The sequence below is a fragment of the Mytilus galloprovincialis genome, chromosome 9, assembly GCF_965363235.1.
Source record: "Mytilus galloprovincialis chromosome 9, xbMytGall1.hap1.1, whole genome shotgun sequence".
Taxonomy (NCBI): domain Eukaryota; kingdom Metazoa; phylum Mollusca; class Bivalvia; order Mytilida; family Mytilidae; genus Mytilus; species Mytilus galloprovincialis.
Genome location: NC_134846.1, coordinates 29,116,706 through 29,132,352, shown reverse-complemented (window position 1 = coordinate 29,132,352; position 15,647 = coordinate 29,116,706). Strand labels below are relative to the sequence as shown.

At 31.9% G+C, this 15,647-nt stretch overlaps 2 protein-coding genes across 10 annotated transcripts in view; both read right to left on the bottom strand.

The window, feature by feature from the left end:
• LOC143044760 (rap guanine nucleotide exchange factor 6-like) overlaps window positions 1–5,096 on the bottom strand; it is an 83,542-nt gene extending 78,446 nt beyond the window's left edge. For 4 of the 9 annotated variants that reach the window (XM_076216901.1, XM_076216911.1, XM_076216902.1 and 1 more), the window contains exon 1: window positions 5,038–5,096. The gene's annotated coding sequence lies outside the window, so the exon portion shown is untranslated. The remainder of the gene's footprint in view (window positions 1–5,037) is intronic. The other 5 variants (XM_076216897.1, XM_076216900.1, XM_076216898.1 and 2 more) reach the window with 2 other exon arrangements.
• A 7,098-nt stretch (window positions 5,097–12,194) lies between these two features.
• Window positions 12,195–15,402, bottom strand: LOC143046524 (visual pigment-like receptor peropsin). Its single transcript, XM_076219680.1, has 4 exons — window positions 15,261–15,402; window positions 14,546–14,642; window positions 13,857–14,067; window positions 12,195–12,839 (listed from the first exon to the last, which is right to left on the bottom strand). Exons 1-4 carry the CDS (start codon window positions 15,400–15,402, stop codon window positions 12,603–12,605), a joined length of 687 nt encoding a protein of 228 aa, XP_076075795.1. The 3' UTR covers window positions 12,195–12,602.
• Window positions 15,403–15,647: the final 245 nt, after the last annotated feature.

The window sequence follows — 15,647 nt, the reverse complement described above, 5'->3', positions numbered from 1 at the left end:
AAGGCCAAAAAAAAATATATGTCTGTTTCCTGTTTCCCGACCGACCCTGACTCAAACCCCCCGACCCTAGATCTTTTTATTCAAATCCGGAAAAAAATCGTTTCCGGTCCGATCCAGATCTGTATTTTACTATGCCCAAACAATCAAAATGGCTGCTCCCAGCACAAATGTGCTACAATTAAGGTTTAAAAAATGTCAGCACTGGGAGGATTATTCAATTAAAGCTTCTTTAAAGGGATTAAATCATTTTGGGGTACAGGACCCTAACCAAACATGACATTTAACCGACTGCAAATCTGACAGGGAGTGCAAAAAAAAAAAAAAAAAAAAAAAAAAAAAAAAAATACAGACCTACCGACCCTGATTTATTTGCCTTGGAAGCAGGAAACAGACATATATTTTTTTTTGGCCTAATCATGATAATACAGTTGTTGTGTAAAAACCAAGAAAAATGCTTATTTGGGCCCTTTTTAGCTTTTAAGCCCCTAATTCCTAAACTATTCAATATAAAACTCCTAAAATCAATCCATACCTTCCTTTTGTGGTAATAAACCTTGTGTTAAAATTTCATAGATTTCTATTAACCTATACGAAAGTTATTGTGCGAAAACCAAGAAAAATGCTTATTTGGGCCCCTAATTCCTTAAATGTTCAGACCAAAATTCCAAAAATCAATCCTAACCTTCCTATTGTGGTCATTATTCTTGTGTTTAAATTTCATAGATTTCTATATACTTATACTTAAGCTATTGTGCAAAAACCAGGAAAAATACTTATTTGGGCCTTTTTTAGCCTCTAACTCCTAAAATATTGGGACCACAACCCCCAAAATCAATCCCAACCTTCATTTATTGCTATTAAACCTTCTGTGTTAAAAATTTATAGAGATACATTAACTAAAATTGAAGTAAATGTCGGGAAACTAAATGTGTCTTCGGACGACGACGACGCAGACATCCTACCATTATACGACGCAAACAATTTTTTGAGGCCGTATTAAAATGAATAAGTCCTCTCAAAAGTCAAATATGATGACTTCATTATTTGTATTGCAATTTCACAGCATCTTATCAAGCTTATTAAAAACAAGTGATGTTTGTTATTATTGAGTGTTTATTTATAACAAGAATTTTTTAAAAATAAGATTTATATGTAGAATATTATTTGATTATTAAACTTTAGATCTATGTAACACGTCTTCTGAAGTGTTTTGTGTATCAGCTCATAGACATAATTTTGTCATGTTCTCACAACATCATGAAGGTTTTTATAATCATTTACTCTTTTTAGAATTAAAATTTAAATTATAAGTACAAATGTATAATGACTTTAATGTTTATACATAGACAGAAAATATATTGAAGTTATAATTGAAAAGGCCCCTTTACTGTTAGCTCAGTGATATTGGATAGGGGGCAGATTTTCAAAATTGGAGGTAAAAATGATGTGAAAAATTCTGGAAAACATCATTAAAGTCATAAGAAACGAGTGACCGGTGAAAAATAATGTTCTTCCAATTCTTGAACCAATGCATACAAACATCATAAAATTAGTCTTCTGTGCACGAATTCATCATTTTTTTCGAAATTCGTATAAATTTCGTATAATGGTCAAGTTTTTTTCAATCGGTCAGTGTTGTTGTGAAAATATGGCAGGTAATTAAAGTTCGTGTTTTGAAGCCGAAGTTTAACAATTGTCACCTGTTTGTCAACAATCAACAAAAAAGCATGGAAATTGAGCACGTGTTCAAAATGTAAATTCAGATAATACTTTATTTTAAGGACATCCATGCGTATTGCGATCACCGGATTTTTACGAGATGGGTCACACTGAGGTCACTTTGCATACGGAAAATATGTCGGGGGAATTGCTTCCTGAAGGAAGCAATGAAAATAAAGTAAACTTCTTCTAAATATGATATTAAAGAATTTTCTTCAGAAAAAAGTATATGTACATAAGTTTTATAATAAAAACTATCCATGGCGTTATAAAAAAACATATGCATTATTTTTTTTAATTTGAGGTTTCTTATGACTTTAAAACAGAGCAGTTGTTTAAATACATGTACATTGTACATGCATAAAATTTTCCAAAACTTTCAGTTATTTCCACCCCTTTCAAAAAAATCTGCCTCCTATTCAATATGGCCTAATTAACCGTGAAGTGGCCTTTTGGACAACATTGCTGAAATTTTTTGTTTAAAAGGAGGAAATTTAAATAAAAAATATGTTATGTCATGTTGCAAAAATAAATTTAAGTGATGGAAAAGATTTCAAATGGCTTTTAAATTGGTCTTTATAATTTTTTTTTCATTTTTTCATTTAAAATCTTCATTGCAATTATTCCTACCAAGCTGACTACTTTTAAGTTACATGTACTTAACACAAAATACATAACAATAGCTTTCTTAATTATATGAGGCAGGCATTACCTGTAAATGGGGACGAAGTCTGTATGAATTATTTTCTTGTAACTAAAATATTTGTTAAAAAAAAGGGACGGAAATATCGTAACATTTCCGATTTTGGTTCTGTTGTTAGGGATTTTAGTTGTGACGTTATTTAAGTTATGACGTCATATGCAATGTAAACAAAGAAACGGTATCATCAGGTAACGCTTTTTCATATCAAGGAATTTTTAAAAATGAAATTGGTATTGCGTTCCTCTTATTTTATGCTAGACTGATAAATATATATGGCCGAGAAAAAAAAGATCGATGTTTCCGGTAACCCGACCGACCCTGTTTTTTAGCCCCCGACCCTAACTTTTTTATTGGATCTTCAAAAAAAAAAAAAAAAAATTGTATCAACCGACCCCGTTTTTGACACAGGCTTCTGATAGATGACATAATATTTTTTCTCTCTTGCTTCTACTTGCATAGAAAGCCAGTAAAACATTTTATTAATGTCAAAAGGTATTCCAAATAGGTTAAAATCCAAGAAATTTGCACAGCAGGTGCTTCAAAAACATTGCAAATGGCACACTTCCGGTTTTTGAAACTAATTACGGATCCGGACTTGGAAAAACCATGATAATTTTCCGGATTTCATTTACGATGTCAAAAAAAAAAAAAAAAAAAAAAAAAAAAGAATTCCGATCTACCGACCCTATTTTTCAAAATGATGTTACCGGAAACACATATCTTTTTTTTTTAGGCCTATTTTACTCAAAGTTTCATACAAACGAGACCGGAAAAAGGAAGTACATTGTAGATTTCTACCCAAATGCAGGAATTCAAAACATGACATAAAAAAAATTGAACGATTTTGAGTTCATTAGTACAATGAAAATTTCGGGAAAATTTTCCCGATTTTTTTTTATATTATTTGGTTTATTGATTTTTCTACTGTTATTAGGGACTTTGTCCCCATATCAATTAACAGTAATCTTCAATAAATCATTAATCACAAAAATAATATTTAATTTAACATGTTAAGAAAATTTACCAATTCAATTCATTAAATTATATATACATTTATTTTAATATATCTATTAATTCAACGGGTATTTGAATGGCCATTAATAGGGTGAAATAAAACCCAAGTAGCAAACATGTGGGACAGGAATGCATAGGCGTGGGATGTGTTTTTGGAGTCAACAGACCAGTTACCCATTTTTTAGTATAATATTTTTAAGAGGATCTTTCCCAACCCATTTCATACTGCCTGATTACTGCAAATCCCTCTCTTTATAACCTTAAGAAAATACCATTCATAGCAGGACTTATTAAGCACTTTAATTCATTTCAGGGGTGTGGAAATGCTATGCCCGACTCGCCCGACTCGTAAATTTGAACAAACGGACAAGTAATTATTTTTGTCTTGGTTGCCCGTGGACAAGTAAAAAAATATACAACATGTACAAGACAAAGTTCAAATCCAACAACAACATAAAATTAATTTCAAAACGTATAAAGATGTTTAATTTATGTAAAAGAAACCAATCTTCAGCAAGTAAAAACATCAATGTTCATGACGATAAATATTACATGATACTGGAAATAGATCAATTACCAAAATAAATAAAAATAAGTATGCGAACCAGAGTCGCGTAACATTGCATTGGCTTTGTCCATTGACCCTGGATCGTCGATTAAGTTTTATCCATCATTTACCGGTTGTGTCATTTCTTTAAATTTTCTATCGAGATTCAGATTGACAAATACTTAATAAAAAGCTGGGCAAGCAAGACAAAAAGAATCATGAGTCGAGTAGAAAACCTTAAATGCAAACGGAGGACACAAGAGTATTTAAAAAAAAAAAGAAACGGAAGCGAGAATCACTGTCCTCAAATTTAGTATATTATGTACCTACTGGCTACAATTTTTATTCCAAAACTGCTGCAAAATTGTCCTTTACATGTCATTTCATTGGTTGGTTTGCTGTTAGGTTTCTGTCCCACTGATGTTAACCCATTTCCTACTTTCCTAATTTTTTACACATATAAACAAATGGATTTCATTCGTTTGTGATGCACAATAGTGCTAAGTAAGACTGATATATTAGCTAACAAGAAATACTTCAATATTATTGGGATCATCAGGGCAAGTAAATTTTTTTCTGGACAAGTAAAATTTTTAGTTTTACTTGCCCAGGGACAAGTGCTCACAACAAACATTTCCACACCCCTGCATTTCAAAACATACCTTCACTTTCAGGTAGAAAATGTTTTACTTTTGTATGTTAAAACACCTGTGTAGTGAATTTTGACATATATTTTAGTATTGAGTGATATATTGTTCTACTGTGTTACAAATAACGTAGTTGATTGTACAACTTTAAATGATGTTATGTATCCTAATTTTGAATAGATAGATAAAATACCAAGTTGCTTTATTCACTTCCACTGGTTATGAAAAGGTGAAAAGCGATGATTCATGTGCAATTTTAGGGATTGACCCTGCAGTATCTTTAAATTTAGCATTAACAAAATGTGTGCTTTCATTTATATAATGGATTTTTCTCTATAATGCACTGTTTGTAATTCCTTTTCAGCTAAACAATGGACAACACCCTAAATCTGATTAACTTTTTCTACCTGGCAAAACAATCGCCATATTGAAACGATGTTTACACTGAAAACGAGGCTAATTCCGGTTCTTTCCTCTTATTTATATTTCTTCATAGAAGGAGCACCTCACCGAATACGCTGAATTTGGAAATATAACAAAAGTACTGAAGTTATGTACCGTTTGGATTACCAGCAAATTCTGATGGGTCGTCGCAAGCACTTGTGTCATCTATATACCTGCAAGCTAGGCTATTTTAAAAGACTTTGCTACTGCTGTAGTCAGAATGTTGAAGAAAGTCAACTTGATTAGTTTGTTTTTGATTTTTTTTTATTTGATATAATTTTGTTTTGTTAGCTTATCGAAATGTTCATTTTCCATATAAAATTTGTTTGTTTTTCAATAGTGTTTATACAAAATAGTTTTTATATTTTTAGATCAGAAAAAATGCCACACATTACAACTCACTAAGTATGAAGTCCTTCAATGTATTAGCACTCGAGAACAGTATGATGAAAAGATTTAAGTTCATATTAAGTCATTCTGTTGAGTAGAATATGAGAAATATTAAGGAAAATATATGTGTTCTTCGAACGGATAGACAAGGTAAATGCAATATGATATGAGGTAAATAATAAAAAAAAAAAGACAAGTCAAATATCAGGCTGCTACTGCATTTTCTTTTGGTATATTACAGGTGTGGACACAGATCAGTGTGGATAGTAACAGTGTTTTATGACATAGAGAGTTCTCTGGTTTTCCCCAATAGGTTTCTATGTTGAACTGTTGTGTAAAGTGACAGCCAACCCGTACCAAACACTACAAATAGCAATGTCTTTTATTTAATATGTAGTTTTAATGTTCAAGACTGTTATGAATGAGACACCAATTAAAATCAGTGCCAACCGTGCATAGATTTTATTTAGATAAAAATTGCTTGGACAACATATTATGACTGCTTCGTGCATATAATATGTACATTCCTGTAAATCAAATTTTGTGCATGTCAATCTTGCCATTCGGGAATTTGCTTACAACATTTGGAATAACTTCTATTTGAATACATTAACATTTTTGACAATTATCCTTTAAGGGAACACATCTAGCTGATTAGGCTCCAACGCTGCAGCAATTTACGTAATGAAGCAAAAGATTGCAAGTATTGCCAGATGATTCCGATAAAATATGTTCCACAATTTTTATTTCGGATAGCAGGAAAAGCTAAGAATAAGATGAGGATCACATAAGGTGCATTTCTGAATGATGTAATTTTAATATGCGAGATGGCACCCGAGAACCTGCAGGCATGTAGTATTTGTTTGGTTATATTTGTGTTTCTTTGAGGTGTTAATTTCTGAGTTGGGTTTGTCTACATAAACTGTATTAAAAAAAATCAGGATCTTCCAACTATCATAAAATTTTTTTTCAAATATCCGTTATCGGAAGTGTTTCTATGAAGCTACATTATGTTTTTTTAAGTAACAACAGTATACGAGATATCAAGGAATTGTATATTTAAAAGGAATGGAAACGGGCCGACTTCAGAAAAAAATATTATGATGCATCTCTTGCTTTGACTGGGTGTTAATTACACCCCATCGCTCTAACTGGCTCATTACTTATCTGGTAGAAGTTATCGAACGTGGTCATTTAATCTGACACTAGTTATCTAACTTGACAATGATATTTTTTTCTTCTTAGGCATGTTTCTGTAATAAAAAATAATGACTAAAACATCATTCTAAGGGGCATTCTGTTTCAATTTGCTTGGCGTAAAATAAATCATATTATTGTTTTTTTAGAAGATAATTCGAAATACACATTCTATTGTAGAGTAACGGTACTTACATTGTGTAGTACGAACGTGGTAAAGTAGCTAAGTGATTAATCATGAAACGAAAAATAAATTAATCCAAGAAAAAAAATATAACAATACAACCACATGCAAAGTTAGTAATAAAAAACTTCTTATTAAATTTTTTTTTAATCGTGATATTTCATGAAGGTATGTCACAATCAGATGATATCGGACATTTTACGAGTGTTAAAAAGTTTTCATGCAAAATAAAGGACATTTTAAAAATGTAACTAAATGACTGTTAAAGAAAGAAGTTAATAAATTATTATGAAGGAAGGAAAATGTAAACAACTGCAGTATATTATCTAGATAAAAGAACTCAGATTACAGGTGTTATAATAAACAACGGCATGCAGGATGTTCCAATTTGCAGGTATAATATATCATGTATCAATGATAAGCTAATTTGTCTCTGGTCTTACATACTTTTAAGATGTTAAAAATTAATAATGTCGAGCTCACCTGTTAATTAATGCTAAATAATGAAGAGATGCAATAAATTTTCTAATTAGAAACAGTTAAAACTTTCCCACATTCGCATTTTATTTATTTTAACACCAAAGGAATACTTTTGCGGCCTGTAGACTACTGCTCTGGGAGAAAAAAAGAAAACAGTTTTGCTGTTTCGTATGGTAATTTGCGGCAACGCTTTATAATGGCAAACTGCATTCTAAACAACGATTTAGTATCTAAAGCAGCATTTGACCAAAAAAAAATGCATATCATCGTACATGGTATATAAAAAGGCACAATAAATCCCAATCGTGTGTCTTCTATATATTTCTTGTCTGTTATTTCAAACAAAATGGCGTCAATGTGAACTATAAACATGGGATTTTGAAAAATCATAGCTAATTCGTTTTTATCACCATTTTCATAAAACCAACACTATGCGATAGAAAAAAGACTAAGCTTTTAAATTATATGTCAATGTCACATCTATTTCAAGTAGTTATTTAACTTATACCAAAATACAAAGTGTCGATGTATTTGTTGACGCACAACTTCAAATTTTCAACATGTTTCGAAATAAAATCATATATATTGTACCAATTACATTTAGCATTCGTAATTTAGACCAAACTGTAGACAAATATTCCTTCTTTAAAATAATATCTCATTTTCTCACTTTTTTCTTTCTACTTTCCAATATAATAAAGAAATCGTAGTGCACTCCCAGATTGATAGACATATTTTGACAGAATATTGAAACTCAAAACTGAAATTTCGAAAAATCGTAGAAAATTCTTAAAAGTTACAACAAACTTCAAAAAGAGCCTAAGCGATAGAATAAGGTTTCAGCTTCATAATGATATCAACTGTTTTGTTTTGCACTTCGCAGTTTTCAAGTTTTTAGAAAAAAATCAAAACACAGTATTTTTGGTTTTGTAATCCGGATGAAACTCCCTCAATTTTCAAGACCGAGGTCTATTCTAATGAGAATTTACTCAATACAAGATTACAAACGTATGTTTGATGAGGCATTAAAATGATACCTAAGGCCTTACTTTTTGCTAGGAATAAAAGTTTATTCTTGATTTCGGGTTTCTCTCTCATTTATATCGTCTCAAGCAAGATGACCCCGTGAATTAAAAGACCGATTTATATGACAGGAAATGGAACTCCGTCATGATTTTTTATATTATTCATCATACTTCCGCCTGAGCCAGACATGGTTTATAGCTCTGCGGGTGCGCTGTTGGTATCCCGATTGATCTCGAGTCGCGTTTCCATTCCTTTTAAATATACAATTCCTTGGAGATATGAAAGATACCAATTCAATACAATTGATAGTAACTCCTACAAACTGATGAAAACTCTTCTAGATATGATCAGGACTGACGGTCAAAGGATTAAAAAATATATACTTTATTAACATTACCAATTGCTTGCTTATAAGATTCAGTATAGAGGAGCATAACTCAAAAACGGACGGTAAAAGTGACACTACCCAATATTGTGGTTAGTCTCTGTTTTGTAGATATACTCATTGCTTATAAGTTTCATAACATACGTTTGATGCAAACGAATGTTAGAGAAAGGAGACAATAAATTCAGCAATTTTTCCATTTATAAAGGGGCATAACTCTAGAATGGTAAAAAAAGACCCTACCCGAATTCAAACTGTATCTGTGTTTAGTATTAATAAGCATTGTGTGTAAGTTCATAACATGTTCATACCCAATTTTGGCACATAAGGACGGATAATGGTAAATTTGAAAACTCTTCCTTTACGACCGGTTGGGGGAGGGGAGGGGAGTGGCATAAAAAAGAATATCACAATTAAAAAATATCTTCCCTTGCGAGAGCTCTGTTTTTTAATTTTTCATCAATACGATTTTTAACGTTTAAAATTTTAGATGAAGGTATTTCAAAAATATTATATACATTTTAAGTTTTATCTTTTTAGTTCAATCGCATTGTTTTTATACATTTCTAAAAAAGAATATAAGACTTATAAATTAAAATTTGAAAGGGCATTGTCCAACAAGATTTGTTGGAAAATAACCTTTAGAATTTTAATGTAAAAGCCGGGTATTCATTAATCTTATTTTTTTTCGTTAAAATGCGTTGAAATAAACAAAATCAGTTATTTTTATATGGCGGGATATGTGGGGGATTATTTTTTTCATTTCGAAAAGTAATAAACGATATAATTGGTTAAAATTCAATTTTGATACATTAACAACAGGCACTTGTCTCAGACCCCCCCCCCCCCCTAATATACCTTGATATAAATTTCATGTTTTTGTTGTATTTGAATTATTATTTTCATCAAAAAAGTATTTTGTAACATGTCCAGGAATGACGCCAGAAAAAGATACAAGATCTTAATTTTACGTTATGCCCGTGCACATTCACTCTCTTTTTTTATATATATATACATGTATACATACATCATTAACAGAGGTGTGCTAGCTACCTTTATGATATTATTTAACAATGTTGTAAAAAGGTATAATATCTTAAAAGTAATATTTGCCTAGAAATTGGACTGAAATTATGCCATAAAAATGTTCATAGAAGAAATGTTTCGCGCTCTATAAATATCAATGTTATTTTCAAAGACAAATTGCCAGAGTTTTCTATGTGTTCTACCAAAAGAATAGTATTCATTAATTGCTAGCAAGTTATCCTGATTGCTATAAAAAGTGGACGGAAGACACGTTTTTGAAATTGAAGAGAATGATCTTTGTAAAACGTGGAAAAATGTCGATTTTTACAGGAAACCATCTATATTAATGGATATAGATTTTCAAATAGCACATCATTGTATTTTCTCTAACTCTAAACTTATGGCTATGAAACTTATTAATTACAATTTTATTATTTGAAAATAAATGTGAAAAGGTCGTGGAACATATCACTCATTCATTTTTATTATATTCTGAGCGAGTAGAATTTCATGTTTCTGCAAAAAAAGTTGTTAGTTATATTTGATAACGTTAACTCTGACAAATTAATAATGTAGTGCGATAAGAGGTATTCATGTTTGGTTTAATTGAATCTTTCAAAGTAAAGGTGTAAACGTAAATTTAGTCAATTTCATGTTATCGAAAGCGAGATATTCAAAGTTATCTTCAAGAGAAGGAATTTACTTAGAAATTAAAATAGTAATGTTGATCTTATTGGACTTTAAATACACTTAAAAAGATGATTGATTGAATGTTGGAGTTTTAACGCCACTTTTAAGCGCAACCTTTGGGCTATTTCATGGTGGTCAGTTTTTATGGGTGGAGGAAGCCGCAATGCCAGTAGAAAACCACCGATCTTCGATAGAAAAACTGACAATCCTAGACAGCCAACTAAGATTGGAGTCGAGTGCACTCGCATGATCGGGGTTCGAACTCACAACGTCAGTATTGACTGGCTAGTGATTACTCTAGTAGAACGACTTAGACCACTTGACCACCGAACCCCCCAACACTTTAACAAAAAAAAACGTGTGCTTCTCAAACGTAAACCGTTTTAAAAGAGTTATGACTTATATGAAGAAGACCGACTGAGATCGACATTACATTAGAGTTACGGATCAGACTCACCATCACGATATTTGTCATATGTCTCGACTCACTAGGGGCTAGTTTCGAGGTTTTAGATCTTTGGGATGTATCGATACCAATATATAGTCGTCTGATCGGTTATTTTACCAATTGTGACATTTTGACAAAGTGTGAAATCGTATGGCAGACGTTGTAAGCATAGCAGAAGACGCCCAACTGCCAACACATCCAGTCTCGCTCCTTTTAGATTGGAAGCTTTTAGAATTCATGAGATTCCACCAGCTTTTTGTTTGTTACTTTGAATTGTCTCTTCCTCATCGATTTACCATATTTAAGCATTGGTCAAATTACTGTTACCTTGATTTATTACAAATAGTGACAACAAAAACACAAAAAAAAAAAAAAATAAGTCACTGAAGCCAGGGCTGGACTATGGTTGATGCTGCTTCATAATGCCAAACTATCGCTTTTCTGTTTATTACTTTTTATAAATTAGGTTGTCGGGTTTCCATCGCATTCTTAAATTAATGCACAAGTTATGTTATAGTATCATTTTTTGTATTGCTTTATTTATTTAATGAATGGCTATTATTTATTTTGAATTTATTGAACCATAAAATTAATTTTTGACTCTTCACATTGAATAATCCGCGAAGCGTATTATGTAAAAAGTGAAGAGTCAAAAATTAATTTTATGGGTCAATAAATTCAAAATAAATTATTGCCATTCATTATAAATAAATTTCTATCAAAAATAAGACTCAAAGAACTTTTTATATTATTTATATTAACAATAACAACGTACGTACACAACACACATGTTGGCGTATGAATACACAACGTCAGAGTGGGCGTGTCGCCATAAAAATTGACAACATTGAAAATAAAACTAATACTTTTAACCAATCAGAAGACAGTAAATACACCAAATTTATTTATTGGTTTATCTAACTCTGAATTGGTCATTATAAGTCTATATCACTCAGTACACTATGTGTACACGATGAAACCTGCTCCCAGTAGAAAATATAAATGTTTTATTGTGATTGTGTGCAGTAAATGTTATACCCCGTTAAAAATGAATAATTGCTATCTGTTTATGTTTGTTCTATTGTAGTTGGAAATGTGTATGTATCCTGTATTGCTTTTCCTTCCATGACCATTGAGTGCATGTTATATGTTTTATATAAGCTTTGGATTTCAAATATTTTGGCCACGAGCATCACTGAAGAGACATGTATTGTCGAAATGCGTATCTGGTGCAAGAAAATTGGTACCGTTAATTTTATTATAGATTCTTAGTTTTATATAGAAAAAAACTCTCTGCTCTAAAATATTTTATTTCTTTTTCATCTAGAGCTTCATCTACCAATTAGCACTTAAATTGTCTTTCTTTGACGAGTACAAAACAGTACGTCAATACACATTGTTCCTTCAAAGCCACAGTTACAATTATGCATGCTATACATTTACACGATAATATATAATTCGTTGCAAAACAATAAAGTCATTGAACAAATCAGACAACTTAATATAAGGTTCCAAAACGAGCAAATGTAGTTTAACTAAAATATAATTTGGCTGATAAGGTTTTGTTCCTTAAGGATAATATCAACTTCTTTACAGCCTCTTTGTAAATTTTGAATTGACAACAAAATACAAAGTTAGAACTAGGAATTTTGATCTTGCGACCATAAATTGACCGTATTGGAACCTCATAACATTTCAGTCATTATTTCTCTTTCTTTGCGGGTTCATCTAAGTATCCACCAAGCACGCCGTCTCTGATCTTCTCACTTGACAGCAAGTAGCCAATAGGGTAAAGAGCAGTACATCCTTTGGCGAATAATGGTGGAAGTGACGCAGCCAAACTAGATACTTTAGTGGAATCAGTTATCATTGACCAGCACATAAACATTCCATACGGACCCCATCCAATTATTACGAAGACAAGAAATCCAATGCAAATCTGAAACAAAACAACAAAAACATTCAGCCTATTTTGATATCTGATAACTATTTAATTTAGAACATTATGTTATTCATGGAGAACATTAGTTTCCGACTATTAATTCAAACTGAGGGTAATATTCCTCGTTTACAGTGATTATATATTTGAATAAACCATGTATATCACATCAAATGTTTATAAAGTTTGGGATACTACCGGGGATATCTACTGACGCATTTGTGTGTGTGTGTGGTGTTTTAGGCCCGAGTTCATTAGTTATGTCTCGGGTTTATATATCCTTGGACGTGATGGTACTGAAACAGCTCATTACACAAAAGTTTCTGTCATCGGAAATGATCGAAAAAGAAAAAGAAAAATCGTAGTGGCTTGAAGGAAACACATACTGATGTATTAACGGTACATATTAAAACAATTTCTATGATAATCCTACATTTTTGTTAGATCTATTATAACATTTAAAAGTTCTGTTGGTGTCCTCGTCTAGATGACAAAAGTAATTTTTAATCCAATTCTGATTCTCTACAAATGTCCTGGATGTGGCTAATAGATTAGAAAAAAGGTAAATGGATTGTTTATCAGTAAAACAACACTGTTATTGGGTTATTGTAGGTCTTGATTCTGGAAAAAAATTTTGAAATCAAATTAGGGGTCTCCAACGATGTTCTTTGAGTTCAAAATTTGTTTGTCGCAGATCAGCGAGAAACCTGTCGTTTGCCTGCTTATTTATTGCAACACAGATATAAATATTGTATCCACACAACGTATAATTGTTGGTATTTTTTTCAATAGTTTTATCGTCCTAAAACACCAATCTGAAATACCAAAGTAGCAATGGATCCAGTTTACTGTAGCTTTGTGGTATAACATTTATTTCAATATCTACAAGTAAGGTAACATATCAGTGTGGATAGTATGTTTCGATGTTTGACAGGGTTTTCTGAAGAAAAAAAATTCTCTGGTTATTTCTATATATATATAATTTCAATACATGAACCTGATAAATTGAATACATACCCAACGTAACTGATGATGGCTCAGCCATTCATACTCCTGTCCACGGGTAACAACGATTGGCTTCTCTTGCTTGGTTCCAGATATACAGACTGCTGCGACAACATACCAGAACAGACTTCCAAGACAAATACACAAGCCATAGGTCAAGTGACTGGTATCTTTTTGTAGCCAGTTTAGTCTGCATGCTACTCCAGATGCTTCAGGGGCATAACTGTAAAAAAATATCTGAAAATTTGATGGAAAAATCGAGTAATTTTAAAAGTCTTTAAAAATAATATTGCCGTTTACACTTTAACGAAAATAAACTTCATTTTTGATTTAAAAAACAGTAATCTCCAGGATTGGTTGTTCTCAATTAATGATAAAAAGTCCGAATTTGCCTTATATGGTTCTATAATCACATTCTTGTTAATTTAGATATCATATGTAGCCTCTCCGTGTTCGTTTAAAAGCTGCCTTAGTCCGACAATCATTATATATGTGGGCGTTGGTGATACAAGCATATCCGTACGAGCAGATTAAGACCCATGAAAACGATGTTTTTCGTTGCGTTTAAATTGAAACAATAGTATGAAGTTTCATCATATCTTAATTTAATTGAAATAATCCAATTCTATAACTGATACACGCATTTCTTTAATTAAAAAACCGTATACATGCATAGCATATTGTATACATATTAAACTTACGAACTCCATCCAAATAACGGGAAGAGAGCCCATAGTAGTGATGTAATCCAGACAACGAGGGCCATCATCCACCATGTCATTGTTGAAGACGAATCGTCTGCAGAGAAAAAAATAATAAATACTATGGATTCATTTATTTTTGTGGAGACGGCAATTTTCGTGGCTCGAGGAAAACTTGCATATTCGGTGGATATATAATTTCGTGGTTTTGGAAAATCTGCATTCCTTCCTTTAGAAAATATGTAATTCGTTGAACAATTATATTCGTGGTTCCCCTGTACCCACGAAATCCACGAAAATTGGTATCCAACAAACATGAATGAATCCATAGTACGAGAATGTTGTTGCTTGACCCCCAAACACATTTCAAATAAAAATTGCCCCTTAGTTAGGAGTCTGTAATGCAGTGGTTGTAGTTTGTTACTGTATAGCGTGTATTTTTTCGTTTATTGTTATGCACATAAATCAGAACGGTAGTTTTCTTGTTTGGATTTTTTTCTGAATCACTTCGGGGCCTTTTGTAGATTGTTTTTTGCGATCCGGGTTTTGTTCATTGTTGAAGGCCGTACGATGGCCTTTAAATGCATGTTTATTTTATGTTTCACGTCATTTGGTCACTAGTGGAGAATTGTTTCATTGACGATCACACCGCATCTTCTTGGTTTGTTTTATTGTCCAACAAGTAATGATATACCGTATTCATAAATATACTTACAAAATTCTGTGTAACGCACAGAACAGTATTTCTCGATACAAAGGGCGATAACAAATCCCAACGCAGCATACCCAGCCGTGTAGGACTCCACTCCATACGCCTGACATCCAAACGTTTCAAATAGCCATCTAAAATGTAACATATGGATAATTTGCTTGTATAATGAATATTTTTCTCTGATTTCAGAAGGGGAAACATATACTTTTTTATACAGATAAGTCTATAGGTTAATGCAACACTACTGATATATAATATTGTATACAAAACACGTGTCTTTCAAATCAGTATTATTTATCATTTTCGTACAATATTTCTTTTATTACTATCGGTGCTCAAATCTTTAGACTTGTTTGATTTTTCCTATATGCGTATAATACAGCATGTCCG